Raw genomic sequence first — 27,113 nt, 5'->3', positions numbered from 1 at the left:
GTCAGAAAATAACAAAACGTTTATTTCAAAAACATGAGCTCCCCAGCTCACCAAGGTCCTATAAAACCGGGCACCATTCTGAGCTCTGTGAGCACACACGGAAGACTTGGGATCTGGCCAGACTGAGGTCAAAGGTGGGGCCAGACACAGTGCTGCTCTGTGACAGGCAGAGTGGAAGGCAACTCAGGATGGGCTCCAGAGCCATGCCCACTGGCACGGATGGCTCTAGCCTGAGCCCAACGAGGGACAGGGATGTGACCACCAAAGCAGGTGAGGTGAAGAGGTCACACCGAACCATCATTTCTGCTCTGTTGCACCACAGACAGGTTTGGGGGCAAAGCCGACCCCCCAAAATGGCCTCAAACGAAAACAGACTAGTTATTCAGTGCTCTCCCATCCAGGGGTCTGGAGAAAGGCCGTCCAGCTGGAGCAGTCAGAGGAAGCAAGCGTCAAGTGACAGGCAGTCACACAAGGTGGACTGCACCTAAACCTGGCCAGGCGTGCTGGCCAAGCAGGGAATCGCGGGGGCAGTGGTGCTTAGAGTGGAGTCCCGGGTGGGTGGCACCAGCATGGAGGTGCAGGGGACGGTGGGGGTGGGGACCACCAGAAATGCACACTCTCCGGTCCACCGAGACCCCGGGGCATCCACATGCCAGGCTCCGCTGGGACTCCGCGGCCTAGTGCAGCCGCAGGTAGGAGGGAGCAGAGTAGTTGAAGAGCAGGAAATCCATCCTGTAGAGGTCGTAGAGACGCCGCTGGTAGAAGGGGCTGATGTCCCGGAAGAGGCGCTCGGCGAGGTCGCGCGCGGCGGCCGCCTTGGCCCGGGGCGGCGGCGCGGGGAAGCGCAGGCCCGGCGCGCCCACCAGGTCGAGCACGAAGGCCGCGTCCTCGGCCAGCGTCTCGAACTTGCCCACCACGTCGTAGCGCAGGCGGCACGGGTGGCAGAGCGCGTGCGCGCGCTCCCAGTGCTCGTTGAAGGGCTCCTCGCGGCGCGTGCGCGGGTCCAGCAGGTAGGCCAGGAACTCGGCGAAGCGCACGTCGTGGCCGCGGGCCAGCGCGTCCGGGTGCGCGCGCGGCCGCAGGCGGCGCACGATGCGTGTGCCGTAGCGCCGCTGGAAGGCGGCGCTGTAGGGCCGCGCCAGCTTGTTGCGGTAGGCCGACGCCAGGCGCTCGAAGGGCTCGCGCACGAAGAGGAAGGCCAGGTAGGCGCGCAGGCGCCGGTTGATCTCGGCCGGGCTGAAGTCGGCCAGCGAGGGCAGGCGGCCCGGCGCGTGCGCCTCGTGCGCGGGGATGGCGCGCGGGTCGCCGCGGGCGCGGCCGCTCAGCGCCAGCAGCACGCGCTTCCAGTTGGTGCAGGCCACCTTGGGCACGTAGCAGTAGAGCAGGCCGTGCGCGTCGTCCACCAGCACGTGCCGCAGGTCCTCGGGCCCCAGCAGGCGCTGCCGCCGTGTGTGGCGGCTGCAGGCGCGCCGCAGCAGGTCGCGCCGCTGCCGGTGCACCTCGGCCATGGCCGAGCGCGGGCCCTGCGGGCGACAGGTGGGGGGACGGACGGGTCAGCGCTGCGGGCCCTGCGCCCACCCGGCCGCGGCGAAGGAATGGGGGACTGAAACCCCAGCAACTGCCGCTGATCGCTCTGTGATTTGGGACCCAGGGATCTGTCCTGGACCTGAACTTGGGGGGAAATGGCTCTAACCTCGCTGAGGCACGTGGAAGGATGTGACAAACAAGTGTTGGGCGCTCAGGACCGAGGAAGGCCTCAGAATGAATATGACCACATCAGAGTAAACCTGATAAAGAAGTTATATCATCAGAGTGGTAAGGGTGGGCGCGGATTGAATATCCGCTCCCTTTTTACTGAAAGGATAGTGTATACGAACGGTATACTTTAAATCCACATAAAGAGTTGAAAAATGCAGCCACTTGCAGGCTACCGAGATATTTTTTGTTCAATGATAAAATTAGCTACTTCTGTATGTTCCTGCGGGTCTTGATTTCTTTTTATTACCACCAACCATCTCTAATCTCAGTGCCTGGGCAGGAAGCTTGCCTGTCTCTCCTCTGTGAGATATTAACATCGAGCATTTATCTAGCACCCACTGTGTGCCAGAAAGTCTTCTGTGCACTTTACGACTCTATTAATTAGGTAGTATTAGGACACCCAGGCCAGCCCCTCCTAGCCTGCCTCGGCCATGCTAAGACCCAAGCCACCACCTCCCACCCATCCCTCCTCCTTTCCTCAAGTCCCTTCTGCACTAAACAGGTTCTCTACTTCCAAGACTAACCCTCCAACCCCCCTCCCACCCGTCCTCTTCCTGGTTCAGGAGTTTCTAGGAGAGTGTTTTTAATTCCTCAGAATTGTCTTAAAAACCTTCAAGACATAATAAAAAAAAACAACAAACGTTGATGATGTGGGAAAATGGAACCTTCATTCATTGCTGCTGAGGGTGTAAAATGATATAGCTGTTGTGGAAAGCTTGGCAGCTTCTCAAAAAATAATAAATAAACGTATGATCCAGCCCTCCACATCTAGGTATATACCAAGATAACTAGAAACATATGTCACACCAAAACTTGTAAATAATGTTGACAGTAATGTCATTTATAATAGCCAAAAGGTGGAAACAACCCAAATGTCCATCAACAAAGAATGGATAAATAGTATGTAGCATATCCATACAATAGAATATTATTCAGCCAATAAAAGAAAGGAAATTCTTTTTTTCAGTGTTTATTTTGAGAGAGAGAGAGACAGTGAGAGCGAGCATGGGGGAGAGGTAGAGAGGGAGAGAGAGAATCCCAAGCAGTCTCCATGCTGATAGTACATGGGGCTCAAACTCACAAACCATGAGATCACGACCTGAGCCAAAATGAAGAGTCGGGTGCTCAACAGACTGAGCCACCCAGGCGCCCCCAAAGGAAATTCTGATACACCCTAAAACATGGATGAAATTTGAAAAGATTGCCCATGTTAAGTGAAGGAAGCCAGGCACAAAAGGCCATATATTGTCGGATAGATTCCATTTATAAGAAATGTCCAGAATAGATCCACAGAGACAGAAAGCATATTGCTAGTTGTCAGGGGCGGGTGGGAGGGGACAAGGGGGAGTGACTGCTAACTGGTGCTGGGTTTCTTTTCTGGAGTCACAAAAGTGTTCTGCAATTAGAGTGGCAACAGCTATGCAGCCTTGTAAATACACTAAAACCCATTGAATTGTACACTTTAAAAGTGAGTTTTATGGTATTTGAGTTATATCTCAGTTAAGAAAAGAGCCTTCTGAGTGCTTCCATTGCAAGGGGACAAAGCAGCCTCTGAAATGGGGGCACACTGTACCCCGTGCCTTCATGAGAGTATCTGACGCTGGGGGGAGGGGGCAGGGAAGTGTGTGTGTGTGTGTGTGTGTGTGCGCACGCACACGCGTGCGTGTATGCTCAGTTGTGCTTCTGGTGCCTTTAAAAGCATCCTGCAGAAATCCAAGATACTGGGGCACCTGGGTCGCTCAGTCGGTTGAATGTCCGACTTCAGCTCAGGTCATGATCTCATGGTCCATGAGTTCAAGCCCTACATCGGGCTCTGTGCCAACAGCTCAGAGCCTGGAGCCTACAGATACTCTACACTGTATCTGTATCTGTGTCTCCCTCTCTCTGCACCTCCCCCGCTTGCACTTTGTCTCTGTCTCTCTCTCAAAAATGAACATTAAAAAAAGTAATAAATCCACGATACTTTAAGTGAAAAAGCTGAAATACAGAACAAGAGTCAACACCCCACACTTTGGGTTTAAAAAGGGTTGAGGGGGCGCCTGGGTGGCTCAGTCGGTTAAGCGTCCGACTTCGGCTCAGGTCACGATCTCACGGTATGTGAGTTCGAGCCCCGCGTCCGGCTCTGTGCTGACTGCTCAGAGCCTGGAGCCTGTTTCAGATTCTGTGTCTCCCTCTCTCTCTGACCCTTCCCCGTTCATGCTCTGTCTCTCTCTGTCTCAAAAATAAATGAATGTTAAAAAAAATTTTTTTTTAAATAAAAAAAAATAAAAAGGGTTGGGGAAGGAAATAAATGTTTCAGAAAAGGATAGGTTGTGGGGAGCCTCTCTTTTAGATATATATTGACATTGTCCCAGAACAAACAAGGCTGTGATTTGCTTCCAAATAATCCCAGGTAGAAATGGAGGGGAGAAGGGTCTGGATGAAATAGGACTGGATAAGAGTTGATGACTGTTCAGACTGGGTGATGGGAACATGGGGGTTTAATGTACTTTGTACTTCTGTATATGTTTGAATTTTTCACAATTCAAACATAAAGCAGAGAGAAAGGACATATATGCCCTGCAGGTGTGATTTTGGCAAAGTGACCTGAGCACATGACTGAGCACTGGACACTACACACATACCCAGAACGTGCCTGGGAGGACACACAGGAAACTAACTGGTCACCTCCGGGGGTCAGCAGGAACAGGGTGGGAAGGAGAGGTACTCTTCACTGTATGTACCTTTTTGGGAGGTTGAATGCCCTATCATGTGCTTATGTCACCTTTTCAAAATCGCACTGAAGGGTGGCTGCGAAGTTCAGCCACGGCTCTGGGGGGCCTGGGAGGATCCCCTACCCTCTAAGGCAGACTCACAGGGTTGCCCTCAGAAGCCTGGCTGCACACGAGTGCCAGGAGAGGCTGCATCCAGGTGCCCCACAGCCAAGGTCTGCTTTTTTAGCTTCCAGACAACCAACATATTTCCTATGGCACGGAATACTGGCCACGCCCCCACCTGTTGGGCCACCTTCCCTGCCAGCAGACCTCAATTGTGGTAGGTCGTGTGCCTAGCCTTGGGGAAGAACCAGTCACAGCAATCTCACACAACTTCACGAAAGCTCTGGGGCCAGCGGTGCACACGTAGCTTGGATTTGACCAAGGAGATTACAGGAAAGTCTGCTAGATGAGTCCCAGGAAAGACTTCAGCACAAAAAGAGAGGGCCCTTGAAGAAAAAAACCTTTGCCTGCCCCCCTCTCTCTCTGTTCAGGGCTACTGTCCTAGGAGGAGAGGTCCGGAGCCCTGGCAGTCAGATTGCAGTCAGGAGACAACAAGACATGAAACAGATAATCAACATCCAGACGATGATGCGCAACATGTTGATGCTGTTCCAGAGGGCTGGCTGGTCTCTGAGCGTCTTGGGAAGTAAACACCGACTGTCCTAATGGCTTAAAGTCAGCTTTTCTGTCGCTTGGAGCTCCGTAAATACCAAGACAGGCAATGTTATCTCCATACAAGTGAGAAAACTGAGGCTCAGAAGAAATGAGTTGCCTACAGCTCTCGAGTACAGAAGCTGGAACTCTCAACTCAGGCCACTTAGGACTCAGAAGCTGCCACTACGCCTGCTGGTCCAGGACCGAGTCCTGCAGCTACAACTCTCATCTCTCCCGGCCTGATTGGACTCAGCTGGCTGGATCCTTAGCGTGGCTCTAGTCCTTATGAGCTCTTCACCTTCTCTGTGTCCTTGGCCTCCCTTTGCCTCAGTTTCCTCATCTTTAAACAGGGAAAACAACAGCCCTACAGCCCTACCTTGTAGGGTTGCCATGAGGACTAAATATGTTCACAGAACTGAAGTGTCTGGTACACAGCACTCACTGGCCGGATTATTTTTATTACTTTTATTTCTCAGCTGCAAGGTGATAAGCTCCCAGGGCCTTACACCCAACAGTCAGTGCGACCTCAGGCCATTAGGGGGCTGAGCCAACTCCATCTGACCCTCAGGGGCCTGTGGAACTAGCGGGGCCCAGGATCCTACAGAGAGCTTGGCCTGCCCTCAGCTTGCTGTGTGGTCCAGAGCAAGCCAGTCACCCTCTCTGAACCAAGGCCTCTACACCTGCAACCCAAGGTCAGATAAGCTCCACAGGCCCCTTTGGCTCAGCACTTAGGGATTCAGTGAACAGCTCCCTACCCAACCTGTCTGATCATTCTCCCCAGCTTAAAACCCTCTATGGCTCCCTCTTACCCTTCCCCACCTGCCAGGCACCACCACGCTGCTGCCTACTCCTGGCTCACCTCACACCCCCTCTTCCGTTGCCCCCTCACCTCTAGGCACTCGGCCCCCTACTGTTTGTTTCTCAACATTTTTTCAGCAGTTCTCAGCCCCGATGTCCTTTTCTCAGAGAGGCTCCCCTCCCCCCCACAGCCCCCAATCTAAACGAGAACCCTCCTGGTCGATCTCTTATTGCACCTAGGGCTGCCCTGATGCAAATGAGTCACAGGTTAATGCAGGTGGCAATGGGATGATGTCTTTCCCCCCATGGGAATGTCAGCTGCACCAAGTCAGGGACCCAGCTGACCTGCTTGCCGCTGGATCAGCAGCATCCCGAGCACAGACTGCACACAGTAGGTGGTCCACACATGCTGTCTGAATGGGTGCCTCTCCTTGTACGTGCTGGGGTGTGTGTGAGCCAGGGGCCTGTGGCTCTCAGTGGGGTATAACCATGGCGGGGAGGGGGGCTGGGGTTTGTGGGGGCTCCCGGCAGGCCCAGAGCAGAAGTGGAGTGCACGGGCCAGCAAGCCTCCCGGTCTGTGTGCCTGAGAACACTGCGAGGGCAGGGGCTACTGCCTGTTTCCCTACCACAGCAGGTACTAAAATCTGGGGGTTCACTTAATTACCATCTCCCCACTAGACCTCCTAAGGGTCTGCTTCAGTCTTTTGTACTCACAATGCAGAAAAGAGTGTCTGGCACAGTGTGGCCTCAGTCTGTTGTTGGGTCAATGGTGGAGGGTGGGTGGGCTGATCTCCCAGCTTGCCCCAAGATTTGCCCTTGTCACAGGCATTCTCCTCTCTGCACAGAGCCTTGACTACTGAGGAAGCTTCATCATGCCCTCCTGCGGGCTCCAGTCCCATGACAGGTCTACACGTGGGCTGTCAGGTTCCCGGGGCTGGAGGCAGAGGGAGGCATCACTGGGTGGGTGTCTGTCCACCTACCTGGTCCATGTCATACAGCATCTGCAGGGGACTCCTCCTCTTCCCACTGAGCCAGCCAGAGCCCAGGCTGTTTTCAAATGCTGTGGGGCACAAGGAAAGAGGCATCAAATGGACTGGCTGTGGCTCTCGGGGGGCTTGGACACATCTGATCTACCTCTGGGAATCAGTTTCCCTGTTGTGTCTCACCTGCCTCCAGGGGGCTTGGTGGAGTGTGGGGCACTGATAGGTCTCCTGACCCACCAGGGCAGAGTACTTGGTATCACTCCTGCCCCATGTCCTGCCCTTCAGAGTTGGAGGATGCCAGGCAGGCAGGGATGAGAGGAAAGGTGTTATCCAGCCCTCTGGTGAAGGCCTGACCACCCACTGTCTCCATCTGCCTTCATCTCATGCCCCACCCCTGCCAGCCCCATGACCACGGAGCCCGAAGGGAATCACCAAGCTAGCTGCTGTCCAGGCAGCCAGAAAGGGCTGGGTAGCAGGAGAGGTGGCACAGCCAAACTCAGCTTCTCCAATGACAGCCCGCCAGGTCACATGACTGCCGTGGGCTCCTACAGGAGCCTGAACTTCCCGGGCCAGTGTGTATGCCACTTCCTGGTAAATGCAGGTTTCACGGTCTCCCAGACTGGAAGACAGTGGGCAGGGATACTGTCTATCTGTCTCAGTACTGCACTCTTCAATCTTAAAACTACCACAAAGTCTGCTTACTAAATTTATTCTTTTACTTTAAATGTGTCTTAAGGAATATCTTCCTACATATTCAATTAATATGAACATATTCTTACTATATAGTTGACATAGGTAAGCATAGGTTTATGATCTTATGCTTCTTGATCATATTTTTCTTAAATATGATTAAATATGATTATACTTGTTAATAAATGAATAAAGTATATGCAGTCTTCAAAAAAGATCACCAAAATCGGCAAAACTTTAGCTAGACTGACCAAGAAGAAAAGAATGACGTCTCTGGGGCAGCCATTCTGGAAAACAGTATGGAGTTTCCTCAAAAAATTAATAAACTACCCCACAACCCAGCAATTGCACGACTAGGTATTTATCCAAGGGATACAGGTGTGCTGTTTCAAAGGGGCACATGCACCCCAATGTCTATAGCAGCACTATCGACAATAGCCAAAGTATGTCCATCGACAGATGAATGAATAAAGAAGATACACACACACACACACACACACACACACACACACACAATGGAGTATTACTCGGCAATCAAAAAGAGTGAAATCTTGCCATTTGCAACTACGTGGATGAAACTAGAGGGTATTATGCTAAGTGAAACTAGCCAGAGAAAGACAAATATCATAGGACTTCACTCATACGAGGACCTTAAGATAGAAAACAGATGAACATAAGGGAAGGGAAGCAAAAATGATATAAAAGCAGGGAGGGGGACATAACATAAGAGACTCTTAATTACGGAGAACAAACTGAGGGTTGCTGGAGGGGTGGTGGGAGGGGGGATGGGCTAAATGGGTAAGGGGTATTAAGGAAGACGCTTGTTGAGATGGGCACTGGGTGTTATACATAGGGGATGAATCAGTGGAATCTACTCCTGAAATCATTGTTGCACTACAGGCTAACTAACTTCGATATAAATTAAAAAATGAGCACTGGGTGGGTCAGTCAGTTAAGCGTCTAATTTCGGCTCAGGTCATGATCTCACGGTCTGTGGATTCGAGCCTCAAGTTGGGCTCTGTGCTGACAGCTCAGAGCCTGGAGCCTGCTTCCGATTCTACATCTCCGTTGCTCTCTGCCCCTCCCCCACTCACACTCTGTCTCTCTCTCTCTCTCTCTCTCAAAAGTAAAATAAACATTAAAAAAAAATAAATTTAAAAAGTAAATAAATATAATAAAAATAAAAATAAATAAAAATGAAAGGCTGGTACCATCACAGTGACCCTAGCACATGTGCACATGGTTAAATGCTGTTTTGTTTTGTTTTGTTTTTAAATAAAGGCATCTCTGGGAGTGGGGGAAAGAATGAAGTCTGAAATTAGTAAAAACAGGAATGAAAGAAAAGCTATTAGTACTGAATCTTACAGAAATGAGAAAGGTATGAACGATTATACAAAAGCAAATTAGATAACCTACATGAAATGGAAAGAGTCCTAAAAAGATGCAAATTCCTCACTCAAAAGAAACAGAAAATCTCAATGACATATAACAATACATTGAAATAGTAATGGAAAGAAATTCCCACAAAGAGGAGCCCAGAATCAGATAACTCACTCCTGAATCTTATCAAATATTTAAAGAAGAATTAACACCAGTATCTTCTAAACTATTTATGCCCCTCAAAAAAACTCCCAAAAAACAAAACAATGGGGGAGGGAAAATACCTCCCAACTCATATATGAGCCCAGTATTACCCCGATACCAAAACCAGACAGAGACATCACAAGAAAGCTACAGAGCAATATCTCTTATGAACATAGATGCAAAATCCTCACAAACAAAACAAAACAACACATCAAACTGAATCCATCAACATATAAAAAGGTTTATTTATGACCAAGTAAGGCTTATCTCAGGAGTGCAAAGGTGGTACAACATAAAAAAAAAAATCAATCACGGTAATACACCATATTAATAGAATAAAGAAAAAAACCCCACACAATCATCATCAGTACAAGCAGAAAAAGTGTTGCACAATATCCAATACCCTTTCATAATAAAAACACTAAATAAACTAGAAATTGAAGGGAACCTCTTCAAGCGGATAAAAGCCATCTAGAAGCCATAGCTAACATATTTAATAGCGAAAATTGGATGCTTTACCTCTAAGATCAGGAACAAAACAAAGGATGCCCACCTTCACTATTTCTATTCCACAATGTACTAGAAATTCTAGCCAGGGTATTGGGCAAGAAAAAGAAAGAAAAAAGGCATCCAGATTGGACAGGAAAAAGTAAAATTATGTGTATTCATAGATAACACGAATATATAGAGAATGTGTGTGTGTGTATTTGTGTAATCCACAAACTACTCGAGCTAATAAATTAGTTCAGCAAGATTGTAGAATAAAAGACCAATATACAATAGTAAATTGTATTTCTAAATACTAGCAATGAATAACCCAAAATTGAAATTACAAAAACATCTCCATTTACAATAGCATAAAAAGAAAAATATTAAGGATTAAATTTAACAAAATAAGTGCAGAACTCATCGCTGAAAACTAAGACACCACTGGAAGAAATTGAAGACCTGAATGAATGGAAAAATATCCCATGTTTGTGGATTGGGAGATTTAATGTCATTAAGGTGGCAGTATTCCCCGATTACAGCTCGTAGCACATGGCAGACAGCTGTGCATGTGTTCCTGGAGTAGCTTACATACAGCATGCAGGAAGCGGGGTGGGCAAAAAGGATGCCATCCTCCAAATATCAGAGATCCATGCTTTGATCAGGTGTGCTTCCCCACATTGTTCCAAGACCCTCTCCCTCCACATAAAGTGACTTCCGAGGGACTTAAAAGGCTGGTTCCCTTTTCTCCACCTTCCATTTTTCTCTTTTCCCCTTTTTGGGGAGCCAGGTATTAAACACTAAAACATTCAAAGCAATGGCAAAAATGGGGAAAATTAGAAACTGACTGTGAATGCCCAGGGAGAGGCTCAGAAAAAGACCTAAGAAGACCTTAAATTTATAACGTGGGCTGAACCTCAGCACAGACAGCCTACAACAATCAGAAAAACAAAAACAAGCTAAAAATAGCAATCACCGAGTAAGAGAATCTGATTTCCACAGTTACTACATTATTAGATTCAAATGTCCAGTGTTCAACAACAACAGAAAAATTAGAAGTCATACAAAGAAAGAGAAAAGTATGGTCCATTCAGATGAAGAAAATAAATCAACAGAAACACCCTGAAAAAAATCTGATGGCAGATATATGAGACAAAGACTATAAGACAACGGTCTTGAAGATGCTTAAAGAACTAAAGGAAGATGTGCAGAAAATCAAGAAAATGATCTATGAAAAAAATGGAATATCAGTAAAGATGTTAAAAGAAACTAAGAAGAAATTCTAGAGCTAAAATGTACAATAACTGAAATGAAAAATTCACTGGCGGTATTAAAAGACAGATTTTAAGTACGCAGAAAAAAGAATCAGTGAACTTGAAGACAGGACAATGGAAATTACTGAGTATAAGGAACAGAAAGAAAAAAGATTAAAGAAGAATAAACAGAACCTAAGGGACCTGTGGGACAACATCAAAATCAACATACTCCTGTGGGAGTCCCAGAAGGCGAAGAGAAAGACAGTGACAGAAAGAATATCTGAAGACATAATGGCTGAAAACTTCTCAAATTTCATGAAAGACAAGAATATAAACATCCAAAAACATCACGAACTCCAAGTAAGATGAATTCAAAGAGACTCGCAAATCAAACTTTCAAAAGACAGACAATCTTGAAAGCAGCAAGAGAGAGACAACTCATCACTCATACAAGGGAGCCTCAATAAGATTATGAGTAGATTTCTCATCAGAAAGTTTGGAGGCCAGAAGACAATGAGATGATATATTCAAAGTGCTCAAAAGAAAAAAAAAGCACTGTCAATCAACAAACCTGTATCTGGAAAAACTCTCCTTCAAAAGTGAGGGAGAGCTTAAGACATTCACAGATACACAAAAGCTGAGGGAGTTCGTGATCTGTCCCGCCAGAAATGCTCAGGGGAGTCCTGCAAGATGAAATGAAAGGAAACTAGACAGTAACTCGAAGTTGTATGGAGAAGTAAATATCAATAATGGTAGATACACAGGCAATTATAAAAGATAATATTATTGTAACAATAGTTTGTAACTGTACTTTTTGTTTTCTATAGGATTTAAAAGAGACTATATCTAAAGCAAAAAAAAGAAAAACAATTATCAGTCTAAAAGCCAGTATTATTAACTCCAAATTTTTGTTTTCTATGTAATTTAAGAGAATAATGCATTTAAAAGAATTACTAGTTTATGTGTGTGGGCATATAGTGTATAAAGATGTAATTATATAACAACTGAAAGGGATGGGGACAGAGCTGTAAAAGAGCAAAATTTCTGTACTTAGCAAGGTTAAAGTTGTATAAATCCAAAATACAACATATAATTTTAGGATTAAATGTAATCCCCATGGTAGCCACAAAGGAAGTCAGAAAGGAATTTACAAAAAGATAAACTGACTAAACACAAAAGAAGACAGTAATACAGGAAATGAGGGATAAAAAAAATATATAAGGCATAGAGAGGACAAATAGCAAAATGACAGATGTTCCTCCTTATCAGTAATTACTTTAAATGTCAATGGATTAAACTCACCAAAATACAGACATGGGCAGAATGGATAAAAATACCTGACCCAACTCTATCTGTGTTCTACAAGAGACTCATTTGAGATCCAGTGATACAAACTGGATGGAAAAAAACTCCAAGCAAATAGTAACCAAAATAGAGCAAAGGTGGCTATATTAATATCAGACAAAATAGACTCTGAATCAAAGAAATTTATAAGAGACAAGTACTTTATATATGAATAAAAGTTTTAATACAGCAAGAAGCTAGAACAATTATGAACATTTACTTACCTAATGGCAGGCTATCAGAGTAAATGAAACAAGAATTGGCAGAATAGGAAGGAGAAATAGACAGCTCTACAATAATAGTTGGAGATTTCAGTATACCACTCAGTAATGAATTAAACAATGAGATAGAAGATGAGGAGGGAAACAAAGGACTTACACATCACAATAAACCAATTAGATCTAATAGACACATACAAAACACTATCCAACAACAATAGCACACACATTCTTCTCTAACACATGTGGAATGTTTTCCAGAATAGTCTATATGTTGGGCCACAAAATAAGTCAGGATAGATCTTAAAAGGGGCGCCTGGGTGGCTCAGCCAGTTGGGTGTCCAACTTCAGCTCAGGTCATGATCTCACGGTCCGTGAGTTTGAACCCCGCATCGGGCTCTGTGCTGACAGCTCAGAGCCTGGAGCCTGCTTCGGGCTCTGTGTCTCCCTTTCTCTCTGCCCCTCCCCCACTCATGCTCTATCTTTCCATCTCTCAAAAATGAATAAATGTTAAAAAAAAAAGTTAAAAAAATAAAAGACATTATATCATACAGAGTATATTCTCTGACCACAGCAGGATGAAGTCAGAAATCAATAACAGAAGGAAAACTGGAAAATACACAAAGCTGTAGTAATCAAAGAACACACTTCTAAACAACCAGTGGATCAAAGAAGAAATCACAAGGGAAATTAGAAAATACTTGGAGTCAAGGGCACCTGGGTGGCTCAGTCAGTTGAGCGTCCGACTTTGGCTCAGGTCATGATCTTACAGTTCATGGGTTCGAGCCCCACAGTGGGCTCTGTGCTGACAGCTCAGAGCCTGGAGCCTGCTTCAGATTCTGTATCTCCCTCTCTCTCTGCCCCTCCCCCACTCATGTTCTGTCTCTCTCTGTTTCTCAAAAATGAATAAACTTAAAAAATAAAAAGAAAATACTTGGAAACAAAAATGAAAACAACATAAACTTATAGGATGCAGTGAAAGTGCTTAGGGGAAATTTAGAGCTATAAATTCTTACATCAAAAAAAATAATAATAACAGGGGTGCCTGGGTGGCTCAGTCGTTTGAGGGTCCAATTCTTGATTTCAGCTCAGGTCATGATGCCAGGGTTGTGGGACCAAGCCCCACTTTAGTTTCACACTGAGCATGAAGCCTGCTTAAAATGCTCTCTCCCCCTCTGCCCTTCCTCTCTCTCTAAAATAAATTAAAAATAAACAAATGAATGAATGAATGAATGAATGAACAAGCAAACAAACAAGAAATATCTCAAATCAGCAACCTAAGTTCGTAACTTAAGGAACTATAAAAAGAAGAAAAAATAAACCCAAAGCTGGCAGAAAGAAGGAAATAATAAAGATTAGAGCAGAGACAAATGAAATAGAGAATAGAAAAATAGAGAAAGTCAATAAAACCAAAATTTGGTTATTTGGAAAGATCCACAAACTGACTACCCTTTAGCTAGATGGACCAAGAAAAACAATATTCAGCTTACTAAAATCATAAATGAAAGTGGGACATTACTACTGACCCTACAGAAGTAAAAAGAACTATAAGAGACTACTATGAACAATTGTATGCCAAAACAATTGGATAACCTAGATGAAATAGACAAATTTCTAAAATGTACTAAGTACAAAATGTACTAAGATGAATTCATGAAGTAGTAGAAAATCTGAATACATCTATAACTAGTAAGGAGACTGAATCAGTAATAAAAATTTTCCTGACAAATAAAAGCCATGGACCTGATGGCTTCACTGGTGAAGTTTATCAAACATTTATAGAAGAACTAATGCAAATCCTTCTCAAACTTTTGCAAAAATTATAGAGGAGGGAACACTTCCTAATTCAATTTGTATGGCTACTAATAACTCTGGGCGGGGGGGGGGGGGGGGGGGGAGGGGGGAAGGGAGCCAGACAAAGGCACTACAAGAAATGAAAACGGGCGCCTGGGTGGCTCAGTCGGTTAAGCATCTGACTTTGGCTCGGGTCATGATCTCACAGTCCGTGAGTTCGAGCCCCGCATCGGGCTGTGTGCTGACAGCTCAGAGCCTGGAACCTGTTTCTGATTCTGTGTCTCCCTCTCTCTCTGACCCTCCCCCGTTCATGCTGTCTCTCCCTGTCTCAAAAATAAATAAACATTAAAAAAAAATTTTTTTTAAATAAAAAAAATAAAAAAAAAGAAATGAAAACAGTATCTCTTATTAACATTGATGCAAAAATCCTCCACAAAATACTAGAAATACAAGTTAAACAGCAAATTAAAAGGTTATATATCATCACCAAGTGAGCTTTAGTCCCAGAATGCAAGGATAGTTCAACATATAAACATCAATCACTGTACTACACCATATTAAGAGAATGAAGGAGGGAAAAAAAAAAACACACAATCATCTCAATTGATGCAGAAAAACCATTTGACACAATTCAGCATACTTTCATGATAAAAAAGAAAACACTCAAAACAAACAAACAAACAACAGAAGGAAAGTACCACAGCACAATATAAACCATATATGAAAAACCCATGGCAAACATCAGACTCAATAGTGAAAAACTAAAAGCTTTTCCTCTAATCAGGAACAAAGCAAGGATGCCCATTTTGGCCACTTCCATTCAACACAATATTGGAAGTTCTAGTCAGAGCAATTAGACAAGAAAAAGAAATAAAAGACATCCAAACTGGAAGGAAGTAATAAAATTGTTTCTGTTTGCAGATGATATGATCTTATATGCAGAAAACCCTAAAGATTCCACACACAAAAACTGCTAGAACTGATAAATGAGTTCACCAAAGTAGCAGGATACAAAGTCAACACACAAAAATCATTGCATTTCCATACACAATAAAAAATATGAAAAGGAAAGTACAAAAAAAATTCCATTTGTAATAGTCTAAAAAAGAAGAAAATACTTAGGAATTAACTTAGCCAAGGAGGTAAAAGACTTGTACAATGAAAATTACATAACACTGCTGAAATAAATTAAAGAAGACACAAAGAAATGGAAACACATCCCATGTTCATGGATTGGAAAACTTAGTATTGTTAAAATGTCAATACTGCCCCAAATGATCTGTAGATTCAATGCAGTCCCTGTCAAAATTCCAATGACATTTTTTGCACAGATAGAAAAACCCATCCCAAAATTCAATAGGACCCCAAATATCAAAAAAAAAATCTTGAAAAAGACCAAAACTGGAAGATTCACACTTCCTCATTTCAAAACTAACTACAAAGCTATAGTAACAAAACAGTGGGTGCTGGTGGAAGGACAGACATATAAAGAAGAGAAGAGAAGAGAAGAGAAGAGAAGAGAAGAGAAGAGAAGAGAAGAGAAGAGAAGAGAAGAGATGTGTCCAGAAATAAACTCTTACATATATGGTCAAATGCTTTTTGATAAGGGTGCCAAGACCATTCAAAGGGGGAAAGGACACTCCTTTCAACAAATGGCATTGGGAAAACTGGATGTTCACATGAAAAAGAATGAAGCTGGACCCTTACCTCACATCATATAGAAAATCTAACTCAAAATAGATTAAAGGCCTAAATGTAAGACCTAAACAATAATACTCTTAGAAGAAAACATAAGACAAAAGCTTCATGACCTTGGATTTGTCAGTGGTTTCTTTTTTTTTTTTTTTTAATTTTTTTTAATGTTTTAATTTATTTTTGAGACAGAGAGAGACAGAGCATGAACGGGGGAGGGTCAGAGAGAGGGAGACACAGAATCTGAAACAGGCTCCAGGCTCCGAGCTGTCAGCACAGGGCCCGATGCGGGGCTCGAACTCACGGTCCGCGAGATCATGACCCGAGCCGAAGTCAGCCGCTCAACCGACTGAGCCACCCAGGCACCCCGGCAGTAGTTTCTTGGATATAACCAAAGGCACAGGTAACAAAAGAAAAAATAGATAAATTGGACTTGAAAAATTTTAAATTCTGTGCATTATGGGAGATAACACAGAATGGGAGAAAACTTTTGTAAATTATGTATCTGATAGGGGATATATAGAGTACTCCTAAAATTGAACAACAAAAAATTCAACTCAATAATGGGCAAGATGTACAAGTGACCAATGAGCATATGAACAGATGCTCAACATCACTCATCATTAGGGAAATGCAAATCAAAACAATAATGATATGCCACCTCACACCCATTATTATGGCTACTATCAAAGAGAGAGAGAGAGAGAGAGAGAAAAAAAACAAGTGTTGTCAATGTGGAGAAATTAGAACCCTGTGCACTATTGGTGGGGATGTAACATGGGGCAGCTGCTATGAAAACAGCATGGAGGCTCCACAAAAAATCAAAAATGGAATTAACAGAACACAGCAATTCCACTTCTGTGTACATACTCAAAAGAGTTGAAAAATCAGGGTGTCTAAGAGGTATTTGCACACCCATGTTTTTAGCAGCATTATTCACAAAAGCTAAAACATGGAAGCAACCCAAGTGTCCATCAAGAGATGAACGGATAATCAAAATGGGGTCTATTCACACAACGAATATTATTCAGCCTTGAAAAGAAAGGAAACTCTGACACAGGCTACAACTTGGATGAGCCCTGGGGAGATTATGCTGAGTGAAAGAAGCCAGTCACAAAAGGACAAATCATGAAGGATTCCACTTAGTACCTAGAGTAGTAAAAACCATCGAGCAAAAAGCAGATGACGGTTGCCGGGGTGGCGGAGGGGAGAATGTGGAGTATTTAATAGGTGCAGACTTTCAGTGTTACAAGATGAAAAGAGGTCTGGAATGATGGTCACACGACACTATGAATGCATTGATATCACTGAACGGTACACCTACAAACTATTAAGACAGTAAAATTTATGTCATGTGTATTTTACCACAATAACAAAAGGTGAGCGAAAGCAAGTTACGCGTTAAGCATTGAATTACCCTATGACCTAGCAATTCCACTCCTAGGTACATGCCCAGGAGAACTGAAAACAATGTTCACACAAAAACTTACACACAAATGTTCCCATGGCATTATTTTTAATAACCAAAACCTCAGGTTCCATTAACTGATGAATGGATGAACACTGTGGTCCATCCATACAAAAGAATATTATTCATCCATACAAAGGAAAGAGTACTGACGCTGGCTTCAACTTGGCACATAGATGAGTGGGTGCTAGGGGTTGGGGGTGGTGGGGGAAATCACTGGGAAAGAGGGGAGTCACTGCTACTGCTAATATTCTGGAATTATAGAATGGACATACCGCACAACTGTTAAATATGCTAAGAAACCACTGTGTCCTTTGAAAAAGTGATTTTATGGAGTGAGAATTAAAGCTCAATGAAAATAAAATTACTGATCACCAAAAAGGATATATGCAAGACCATTTTATGCAAATCTAGCTTACAAATGTAAATATATTGGATGGCTATCATAAGATATTCTTGAACTCACAAGAACATTGCATGTTCATAACAAGAATACCTTCAAGAATTCAGGGTCATAAGAGAAAAGAATATATCCATAAGAAGAATGGACGTTTCCATGACACTTGGCTTTCAATAAAATGAAGAATCGAAAAAATGCTGCCAAGAAGAACACATTCACTGAAAAGATTTAAGACATGTTTTTGATGAACAAATAAACTTGGAAAATTTGATTAACTGAAAATTTGATTATCTGTTGGCAAACTGACCATGAGTAGTGGTTGTCTAGCATGCATGGGGGCCAACGAAAACACAGAAAACACTTGTTCTAGTCCGGGCGGTCTGGAGGGGGACCCAGGAATCCACATGTGTAACAGCCCCCCAGGTCATGCTGATGCTGCTGGCCCAGGAGCACACCTGGAGAACCCCTGTACTACAGCAAAGCCTGGTGGAGGCTGGCTGAATGAATGCATAAATGACAGATTGACCTTGCCTTGGCCTCCAGAACCTTCTGTGTGCACCAGAAGCCCACTGTCCAGGGCCTCTGGCAGCCTCAGGCTCCTTCCCCACTCCAGTGTCCTTGGAACAAGGTCTGGGCTCTTCTGTAGCCAAGGTGAGGGGAGGGCCTAATTGTGTCCTGTGATTCACCAATGGCCCTAGGACTGGAACTTCTGTCTCCCAGCAGCTGGACGTGTCCCAGGAACACCACTGTCATCGAAAATGAGCTGACCAGGGGGCAGCCATGTTGGCTGCGCAGGGAGGCCCCAGGCTTGGGGCTGGCAGGTTGGCCTAAGTATAGCAGCAGCCACCAGGAGATGCTATGTCACATTAGCACAGCACCACTCACAACCCGGGGAGGCAGGGGACCCTTCTCACCAATCTGCAGATGTGTTACCTGTAGCCCGAGGTCACCCAGTGATGAGCTCCTCTGAGGGCCACAGCTGGGTTTGAGGAAGGGCTGGTACCCACGGCGGCGGTGGGGGGGGGGGGGTAGGAGGTGCCCCCAGGGACTGTGAAGCAAACCTAGGTCCATTTCTACCCCAAGGCCCCACAACTTGGAGGCACCCAGCCTTCAAAAACACCAACCCTTGCATGGGGCCTCTCATTTCCTGCTCAGGCCACAGCCTGCAGGAAAGTGCGTCCTATACCAGACCTCAGGGGCCAGTGGGTGGAGGGTCACAGGGAGCAGGCACCAGAGTGAGGTCCTATTTATAGAGTAGCTGTGGCCAATGATTACAGGGCTGGGCCACCTCCGCCCAGCCCCACCTCTTCCCACCACACAGATCAGAAGAACTTATAGTCCAGTGGGATGGGCAGGCTGGCCAGGGAAGAGGACAGATAGGACTAGGAGGGCCAGAAGGGGATTGCCTTGAAGATCCCTCGATCTGGCCCCCAACTCTGGAAAGCTGGGGGCTTGGCTCTGAGGGCAGGGTGGCCCAAACAGGGCCACAGTGAGGCATCCCCCAACCTCCACTCTGGTTTCCCCAAGCCTCTCTTGGCCTGTGTCCTCCAATGTGCAGCCCCTCCACTAGGCTTCAGGTCCCAGGCTCCCTGCCAAGGGCACCACGGAACAGACAAGCCAGGGAGAGCCAGGCGGCAGGCCCAGTCTCACAGCCAGGGAGGGGCCTGGGCCAGCCCAGGGCAGTCACAGGCAAAACCACCATGGGGTTCTGCTTTGAAAAAGGAGACAAAAATAGCAGAAGATTGTATGGGGAGGCGGGGGAGGGTGGTGGAAGGGAGGTGGGAGGGACGAGGTGGTGCCAAAGACACAGAGAAAGAGACAGAGCTACACACAATGACAGGGACAGAGGCTGGGAGAAGGAGAAACAGATCACAGCAGTAAAACAGCTGGAGTTTTGAAATTGCTCAAAGCAAACCAGCTGGGGTTGAAAGGGAGGAAGCGATGTGGTGTGAGCTGACCACAGTCTGGGAGAGTCCAGCACCCATGCCCAAAGGGATCCTGGCCCTGAAAACCATGCAGCCCTGGCCTCAAGAGCAGACCACAGTCCTGATCCAGTAGGTCGGTGCAAAGACAGCCCAACACCCTGCGGTGCCTGCTGCATGAAGGCAGGAAGCCCCCAGGAGGGCATGGCAGTCGGCAAAGGAGGCAGGGTTTGGGCAGGGTCAGGGGAACCAGGGAAGAAGCACCTGGGGCACAGCCCTAGGGTCGGCCAGCGCCTGGCACTGAGCTCGGCACACATTGACACTGGTATCAGGTAGAAACCATTCTTATCTGCATTTGACAGATGGGGAAACTGAGGCTCAGAGAGGGAAAGAAACAGGCCTGAGGCCTCACAGCAAGCAAAGGCCAGAAAAACGATTTGACTCCGGGCCATAGTGCACGTATGCCTCTGAGGGCACATCTCTTGGGCACCCATCCTGCCCAGCACACAGCCCCGCCCAAGCTCACCAGAACTGCAGGCAGGTGGGTGAACTGCCACACAGGGAAACTGCAGGCAGAAACCGGTGAGATGGTCCCTGGCACACCCACCCCTAAGGAAAGGCTTTGGCTGCCCCTTGCAGCTGGGCAGGGTGCGGGGGTGGGGGGTGCAAGGCATTCTGTGGGCCATTTGAAACTTCACCATTTGGGAGAGAAACACTGTTTGGTGATTCCCAGTCCAGTGAGTGAAGATTACGACACATGGTTTCTGGTTAATAAGTTCTAGCTGGGCACAGTGTTGCAAGATCAGACAGGCAGGGGCAGCCAGGCCCAAACAGCGCTGACAGGCCCCCGGGGACCTTGCTGGGGGAGGGTGGAGGGCAGGTTACCCCAGCCCATTCGGTCCCCCAGGTGACCTGGGACTTCCAGGGTGACCTGCATGCCCCAGGGTCAGGGACATTCCCTCCGGCAATCAGGCTCAGGGAGGAACACGTTGACAAGCCCTTCACAAATAAAAAAACAATCCCACTTTTTTTTTTTTCCCTGAAGAGAACTAGAGATCTCTCCACTTGTACTTAAAACTCAAACTCTATTTGCTGAACTCCACCTGGAATGGAACCCCTCATCTGGCCAGCTCATTCTTGGGTATATTCTCATCACCTCTGCCTCCAGGATGGTTAAGAACTGCCCCTATCCCACCCCCCTGCCCCTTTGCCTCCTCCGTCCAGGACAGTCACAGAAATCTCCTCACTCAGGAGACTCAGAAATAGGAGGCTATTTCTCTTCCCTCCACCTTGGTGATCTTAAAACCTTCATGGCTTCCCACTGGCTAACAACAAATTCCTGCTTCTCCCCAGAACCCTCCTGGTCCACCTCTCTCCTCTCCCCACCACCCCCCCCCACCACCCCCCCCCCCCGCCCCCGCCCAGCTCCAGCCACACTGGTCCTTCTGCCAATCAGTGAACACATTAGGGGCGTTCCCACCTCAGAGCCTTTGCACTAACTGTTCTTTCTGGCTGGGATGCTCCTCCAGGAACCCCTATTCTTTAGAGTAACCCTTCTTGTTCAGATTTCAACTCGGATGTCCCCTCTAGAAAGAGGGTCTCTCCAAAGAGCAGCACTCCACGTCAGGACCTTTCCCAGGTCTCTCCTTTTAATTTATGCGTGACATTTATTACCGCTGAAACAATGGGGTTTGTGTATGGGTTGATGTCTGGCTGCCTTTCCAGAAAGTTGACTCTGTAAAAAGGGACTGTCTTGTTTTCTTTTTACCCCTGTAACTCACCTAGTGCCAATGAATAATTTATTTAAAGACTGATAGCCCCTCATGGCCATAAGGAGAGTGCCCCAACTCTTAGCCTGCCATTCAAGGCCACCCATGACCGGGCCCCAACTTAAGAGTATACTTCTGGCTTCCACCCTACCACCTCATCTCATGAACCCTGAGCTCTGCCCACAGCACATCCCTTAGCACAGCAGGCCTTTTCACTCCTCCATTCTTTTGTCTGTGCCATTCCCGCTGCCCCAAATTCCCTCTCCTCATTTTCCCACCTGGTGAAGTCCTATGCAGCCTGCAAAGCCCAACCCAAATACCCCAGCCTATAGAGTAGAAAGCATAAGGGTTAGGGCTTTAGACTAGGATTAAATCCTGGCCCTCACACTTCCTAGTTGGGTGAGCAAGTCACTTTCCTTCTCCTGATCTTAGTCTCCTTCTCTGCAAAATGCAATTACCAATCCGTACTCTAGTGAGCCATCCATCTTGCCAGTTAACCTTTTCTCATGGTACTTTCTGGAGGCCCGGATGGTGCCTCTGAGCCCTGGGAACACTGACAGTACCTGAGAATGGACCGCAGTGTGGGAGCATCTATCGATTTGGCTGCCAGCAGCCACTCCCACTTCTTTTGCTAGCCTGCTGGGTGTCCCTCCGGAAGCAAACCTGCTTACACTCCGTCCACGTGGTTCTGATAGGCTCCCTCCTCCAGTAGCTGCTGGGATAGGCAGGTGACCAGGCCTAGCCAATCGGAGCATTCCATCCCTTTCTGCCACAGCAACTGTCCCTCAGAGGTGGACACCACGGGATCCAATTCAGGCCAATGAGACACATCTTTGGGACTCTGCCTAGAAATCAGTCAAGAGCCCTTCTTTTGGACTGAGGCAGCTAAAAGTGAAGCCATTGCAGAGAAAAGCCAAACCTAGAGTTGGAGACAAGGGTTCCACCCCTGGATCCACTCATTCCTGAAGGCAGCCTCATCTGGCTTAAGTGGGCCTGAGTTGAGATGTCCTCACTGAGACACTGTGACCTGTGACGGCCCAGGGCCAGGACTGGGGAAGGAGTCAGAGCATGCAGAGTTGGGCACTGGGACCCCACTGTGCAAGGATGATGAGGGAGAGCCTATGGGACGGGGTCCTGCAGGGGGCTCAGTGGGAGGCAGTGGACACAGGGCACCCAGGGGGCAAGCTGTCTGCTCCTGGCTCTAGCTGCCCCTGCGAAGGTCCCTGGCTTCTGCGCTGAGAGGCCCTGTTCAGATCCAAGGCCAGGCCCATGTCATAGACCCACCTCAACCCTGGCACCCTGGCTCCCCAGGAGTCATCGGGCATTTCTGCATTTATTCTGCATAGGACCAAAATACTGGTTTTTCATTAAAAGCAATGGCTGCCTCCAGGGCCACTACGCTGCCTGAGAGGTGCCCCGACCATCATAGACCCCTGCGCTCTGAACAGTTGTCTCTGTGGCCTGAGTCCCCAGGTGCTGTGGTGCCAGAGAAGGAAGGGGACAGAGAGGGAAAGGGAGAGAAGCCCTGGGCCGTTCCCCATCTGGAAACCCTCCAAGAAGGACAGTGGGGGAGAAGATCTCTGTTAGCACACATCATCCCAGATCTCAGACAGGAAGCATTGGACCCCAGGAGAAGGGAGGTGGCCTGGAGGAAAGGAGACAGCAATCCAGCCTGGAAGGGACAGGTGGCCTCCCCTGGGAATCCCCTCCATCCAACCTTCTTCCACACTCTCCCTTCCCTGCCCCCAACCCCAGGTCCCCTGAAAGTGGACGGAGACTTCCAACTCCAGGAAAGATGCTCAACCCTGCAAACCTAGGAAAGGACTGAGGAGGGAGGGAGGTGAGGGTGGAATCCGGCACTGCCCAATGAGGCCCCTGTGAAGCAGCAGGTGGGGGATTTAAATTGAGACTCTCCCTCAGTGTGTCTCTGGGGGCAGAGGATGCAGACCAGCAATTTGGATGTTTAAAATTTTTTTTAATGTTTTATGTATTTTTGAGAAAGAGTGTGAGTGGGGGAGGCACAGAGAGAGAGGGAGACACAGAACGTGAAGCAGGCTCCAGGCTCCGAGCTATCAGCACAGAGCCTGACACGGGGCTTGAACCCACAAACGTGAGATCATGACCTGAGCTGATGGTTAGATGAAGTCAGATGGTTAACCGACTGAGCCACCCAGGCACCCCTGGATTTTTAATATTAAAAATGTAAGGTCTGCAAGGGCAGGTATATTAGTAAGTTTTGTTCCCAGCCCTAGAAAGGCACCTCGCATGAGCACGTGCCCAGCAAATCCATGCTCAACAGGGTTGCACAAAAGGACAGCCTTCAAGCCCAGGTTTGGACACAGAAGAAGCAAAAGGCAGAAAGGGATGAGGGGTGACAGTGGAAGCGCCACTGGGACGCTGGGGTGAGGCTGGGGTGTCGAGGGCAGCAGTATCCTGGGCAACTGTCCCACCTTGCCCCAGCATCTTCCTCGTCCCCAGGACCTTGAGCACTAGGTCAGCACTGATGGCGTCCTGGGGGCTCAGGGATGCCACGGTGGGCTACTCCAGACTTCCCCACTAGTAAATGCACATTAGGGGCCCCAGGCCTCTAGTGGCAGTCCTTTAGGTGTCCCCTGCCCAACTACTCTGGAGAAGGAGGGGACAGTGCCAGACCTGTGTGCGTGCCTGGAGGAAGATGCTAAAGTTCCTCCTGTGCTCTGGAGCCCTCTTCTTAGCCCAGAGGCCCACCACACCCTTCACCCCCTTCCAACTCAGAGCACAGCTTCGGGAACAACCTCAGAGCTGCTGGAGGCCCTATGAGGCCACTTTCAGAGTCCCCAGACAGCAGGATCTGCCTCTAGCTGGACGGTTGGCAGGAGAAGGCCTTTCCACCCAGCTGTCTCCTCTCCGGCTCTGCCAGGTGCCTGCAGATCCAACATTAGCACACCCTCCTCACTGGCTTCTGAGGTCAGGGGCTTTAGCTCATGGCTCAGGAGGAAAAAGAGCCAGCAGAGTAGGTTGGGTAGGTTGGTCTGATTAACCCTCTTTTGTCCAGGGTCACCCTCAAAGCTATGATGAGTGAAGACAGACTATGGGGAAAGGTCTGAGCACCTAGCAGGAGCAAGAGGGCCTCTGGGAGGCAGGCGGGGCTGCACTATGGGAGCCCGGAGAAGAGGCCCATCCCAGTCTCGGGGCAGTGGAAGCAGGCGTCAAGTAGGGTCTGTCAGACTGGGTAGGGTGAGGCCAGCGTGGTGGGTGAGAAGGTCATGGCCAAGGGTATTCACGCAGCAGAGAATCTCAGGCGGGGACACAGCATGGGCAAAAACTAGGAGAGGGACCACGCGTCACCCTCTCTAGCTCCTGCTCTCCCGGATTTTGCGGAAGAGAGTCAAAAGGAAGAAAACGCAGAAGGTAACCAGTACCTGGGCTCATTTCTTCTCTCTCAAACCTGGGTAGAGGAGGCGGCAGGAGAGAAGTGTCCAGGCAGGGGAGACACAGAGACATAAATATGCCTACCCCAACGTGCCTACTCCTCTATAGATACCCCCAGACACACCCCCCACACACCGGGGCCCAAATGCTCTAGCCTTCTGTCTCTCTCACACCCCACACCAGCGGCTGAGCCCTGGGAGTCCAGGTCCTGAGTAAACATTTGTCTATGAATGACTGGGTAGACAAAGACTGTCATGGCCACAGACCCTAGGACCACAGCCCACACTGCTAGGGTCACTCTGCCCTGCTAAGACATAGGAGTAGGAGCACCTGCCATGAATCAAGAGCACCCTGAACCAGGAGCACCACCCCCAGATAGCCCACCTGCTCATGGAACGGGGTGGTGATGGAAAGACTGACAAGACTGACCACAGCTCCCTCCCGTGAGCTTGGAGAGGTGTCCAGGTCTGGGAGGCTGGGTCCAGGCATGCAGGGAACAGTGTGATCGGCAGGGTGACTGGGTAGAACTCTGGTGAACACACTAGGGAGTCCTCCCTAAGCCCTGCTCACCTGGACCCCAGCCAAACCCTGGCCTCCAGCCCAGAGGCAGTCATGGAGGTTGGAGGGAAAGCAGGAGAAGGAAGCCCCGCCCCCCAAGATGAAGGGAGCACAGTGTCACCCCTAAATCATGACAGCCGGCATGATGAAGAGACTCAGGACTGAATTTCTTCCACTATCTCATTTAATTTCACTTCCCCGAAAGACCCATAAGGAAGAACCTGAGCACTCCATTTGAAAGATGGGAGTACTGAGGACCTGAGGGGGGGGGGGGGGAATAGGTCATCCAGCAGGTAAGACTGTGGAATGACCCTTATCCACTAACCTAGACCCAGCCAGGTGGGTGAGTGCCCCCCAAAACACAGACTCCTCAGCTCGATCTCTTGGGCCACCCTCAGTGCCCACAGTCCCTGTCCACCCTGGGGCGTGGTCACTTACTCCCTGAGACCCTGTCCGTGAGGCTCCAAAGGTGACACTCCAAGGATTGTCACAGAGCCCAGGGGAGACCTACCCCCTGAGCCCCCAAAGTCCCCCAACACACTCACACCAGGGAAAGGCAAACAGAGCCCGAGGTGGGAACAGGCTGCTGACTGGGCATCTCAAGCCCCAGGCAGGCGGCTAGCCAGCAGGCAAGTCACCCACACCTGCCCCTCAATCTCTCTGCCTTAGTTTCCCCCTTTGTGAAATGGGGAGGAGATGAAGTGAGTTAAGACTACGCACAAGCCTGGCCCAGGGCAGCTACCACGCGCTGCAGGGTCCTGACTTGCTGCCTCAGTTTCCCCAACCAGACCGTGCAGGGCGTGCAAAGGAGCCCCAGGTCCTCCTGGGTGTGAACTTCGGGGCGGAGCGGGGCGCTCCAGGCAGCAGCGCCTGCGGCTGAGGGGGACCACCTGAAGGACCGGGCAGCGTCAGGCTTCCCCAACCCACGCTGCACCGCTTCGGTCAAGGGGCCTCCGGGCGCCAAGGGGTGCCGGCGACGTAAACGAGGCTGCCTTCCTGGGTGGGCCCGATGCCCTCTGCCACCCACAACCGACCCGGGGCCCCGGGCTGCGAGCCCCGAACGATCACCCCTCGCGGGCGTTGGGAGACCAACTCCCAAGGACGGCAAGACCCTTTCAGGGAGCCGGGGCTTGGGCGGGGACGCCTAGAGCCTCCCTGGGCCCACCCACCCCTACCCCCCAGCGCGGGAGGGGACAGCAGGTGCCCCCCGTGGAGGGGCCCGGTGGGCACTCACCCGGGCGCAGGGCGCGGGGCGCGGCGCCCAGAAGTAAGAGCGCGGCACCCAGACACGCGGCCGCCAGAGCGCGCCGCCGCCAGCAGCGCCTCCCCATGCTGTGCGGGGCGCACGGGGCTGCGGGGCGCGCGGGGCTGCTGTCCCCCTGGTCCGGCGGGGGCGGCAGCGCCCGGCCCGGGACCCGCCCCGGGACCCGCCCCGCCCCGCCCGGCGGCGCGTACCAAGGCACGGCGCGGGGGTGCGAGCGCTCTGCTCGCGGGTGTGGGGGGTAGGGTGGTGCGGTGGTAGACTGCTGGGGACTGGGGAGGTGGGCGACGGCGGGCGGCGGGCCTCGTCCA

General features: G+C 48.7%; 1 protein-coding gene across 2 annotated transcripts; it reads right to left on the bottom strand.

The window, feature by feature from the left end:
* Position 1: 1 nt before the first annotated feature.
* Positions 2-27,113, bottom strand: CHST13 (carbohydrate sulfotransferase 13). 2 transcript variants are annotated; one of them, XM_086697266.1, is made up of 4 exons: positions 26,776-26,896; positions 22,244-22,417; positions 6,947-7,026; positions 2-1,523 (listed from the first exon to the last, which is right to left on the bottom strand). In XM_086697266.1, the coding sequence occupies exons 3-4, from the start codon at positions 6,965-6,967 to the stop codon at positions 678-680; spliced, it is 867 nt and encodes a 288-aa protein (XP_086553392.1). In that variant the 5' UTR covers positions 6,968-7,026; positions 22,244-22,417; positions 26,776-26,896; the 3' UTR covers positions 2-677. The 2 variants fall into 2 exon arrangements, with proteins under 2 accessions (XP_086553392.1, XP_086553391.1); XM_086697265.1 differs by lacking the exon at positions 22,244-22,417 and having other exon boundaries at positions 26,776-27,113.

This window comes from Puma concolor, chromosome A2 (assembly GCF_028749965.1).
Source record: "Puma concolor isolate L17-30 chromosome A2, mPumCon1.1.hap2, whole genome shotgun sequence".
NCBI classification, from domain to species: Eukaryota; Metazoa; Chordata; class Mammalia; order Carnivora; family Felidae; genus Puma; species Puma concolor.
This window is presented reverse-complemented; position numbering and strand designations above follow the sequence as displayed.

Excerpts from the sequence above, each read along its gene's own strand:
- CHST13 (XM_086697265.1), bottom strand. The coding sequence starts at position 26,872 with ATGGGGAGGCGCTGCTGGCGGCGGCGCGCTCTGGCGGCCGCGTGTCTG. Across the intron at positions 7,027-26,775 it reads GCCCCGCGCCCTGCGCCCGG|CATTTGAAAACAGCCTGGGC; the intron begins GTGAGTGCCCAC and ends TGTGCCCCACAG. Across the intron at positions 1,524-6,946 it reads TGCTGTATGACATGGACCAG|GGCCCGCGCTCGGCCATGGC; the intron begins GTAGGTGGACAG and ends TGTCGCCCGCAG.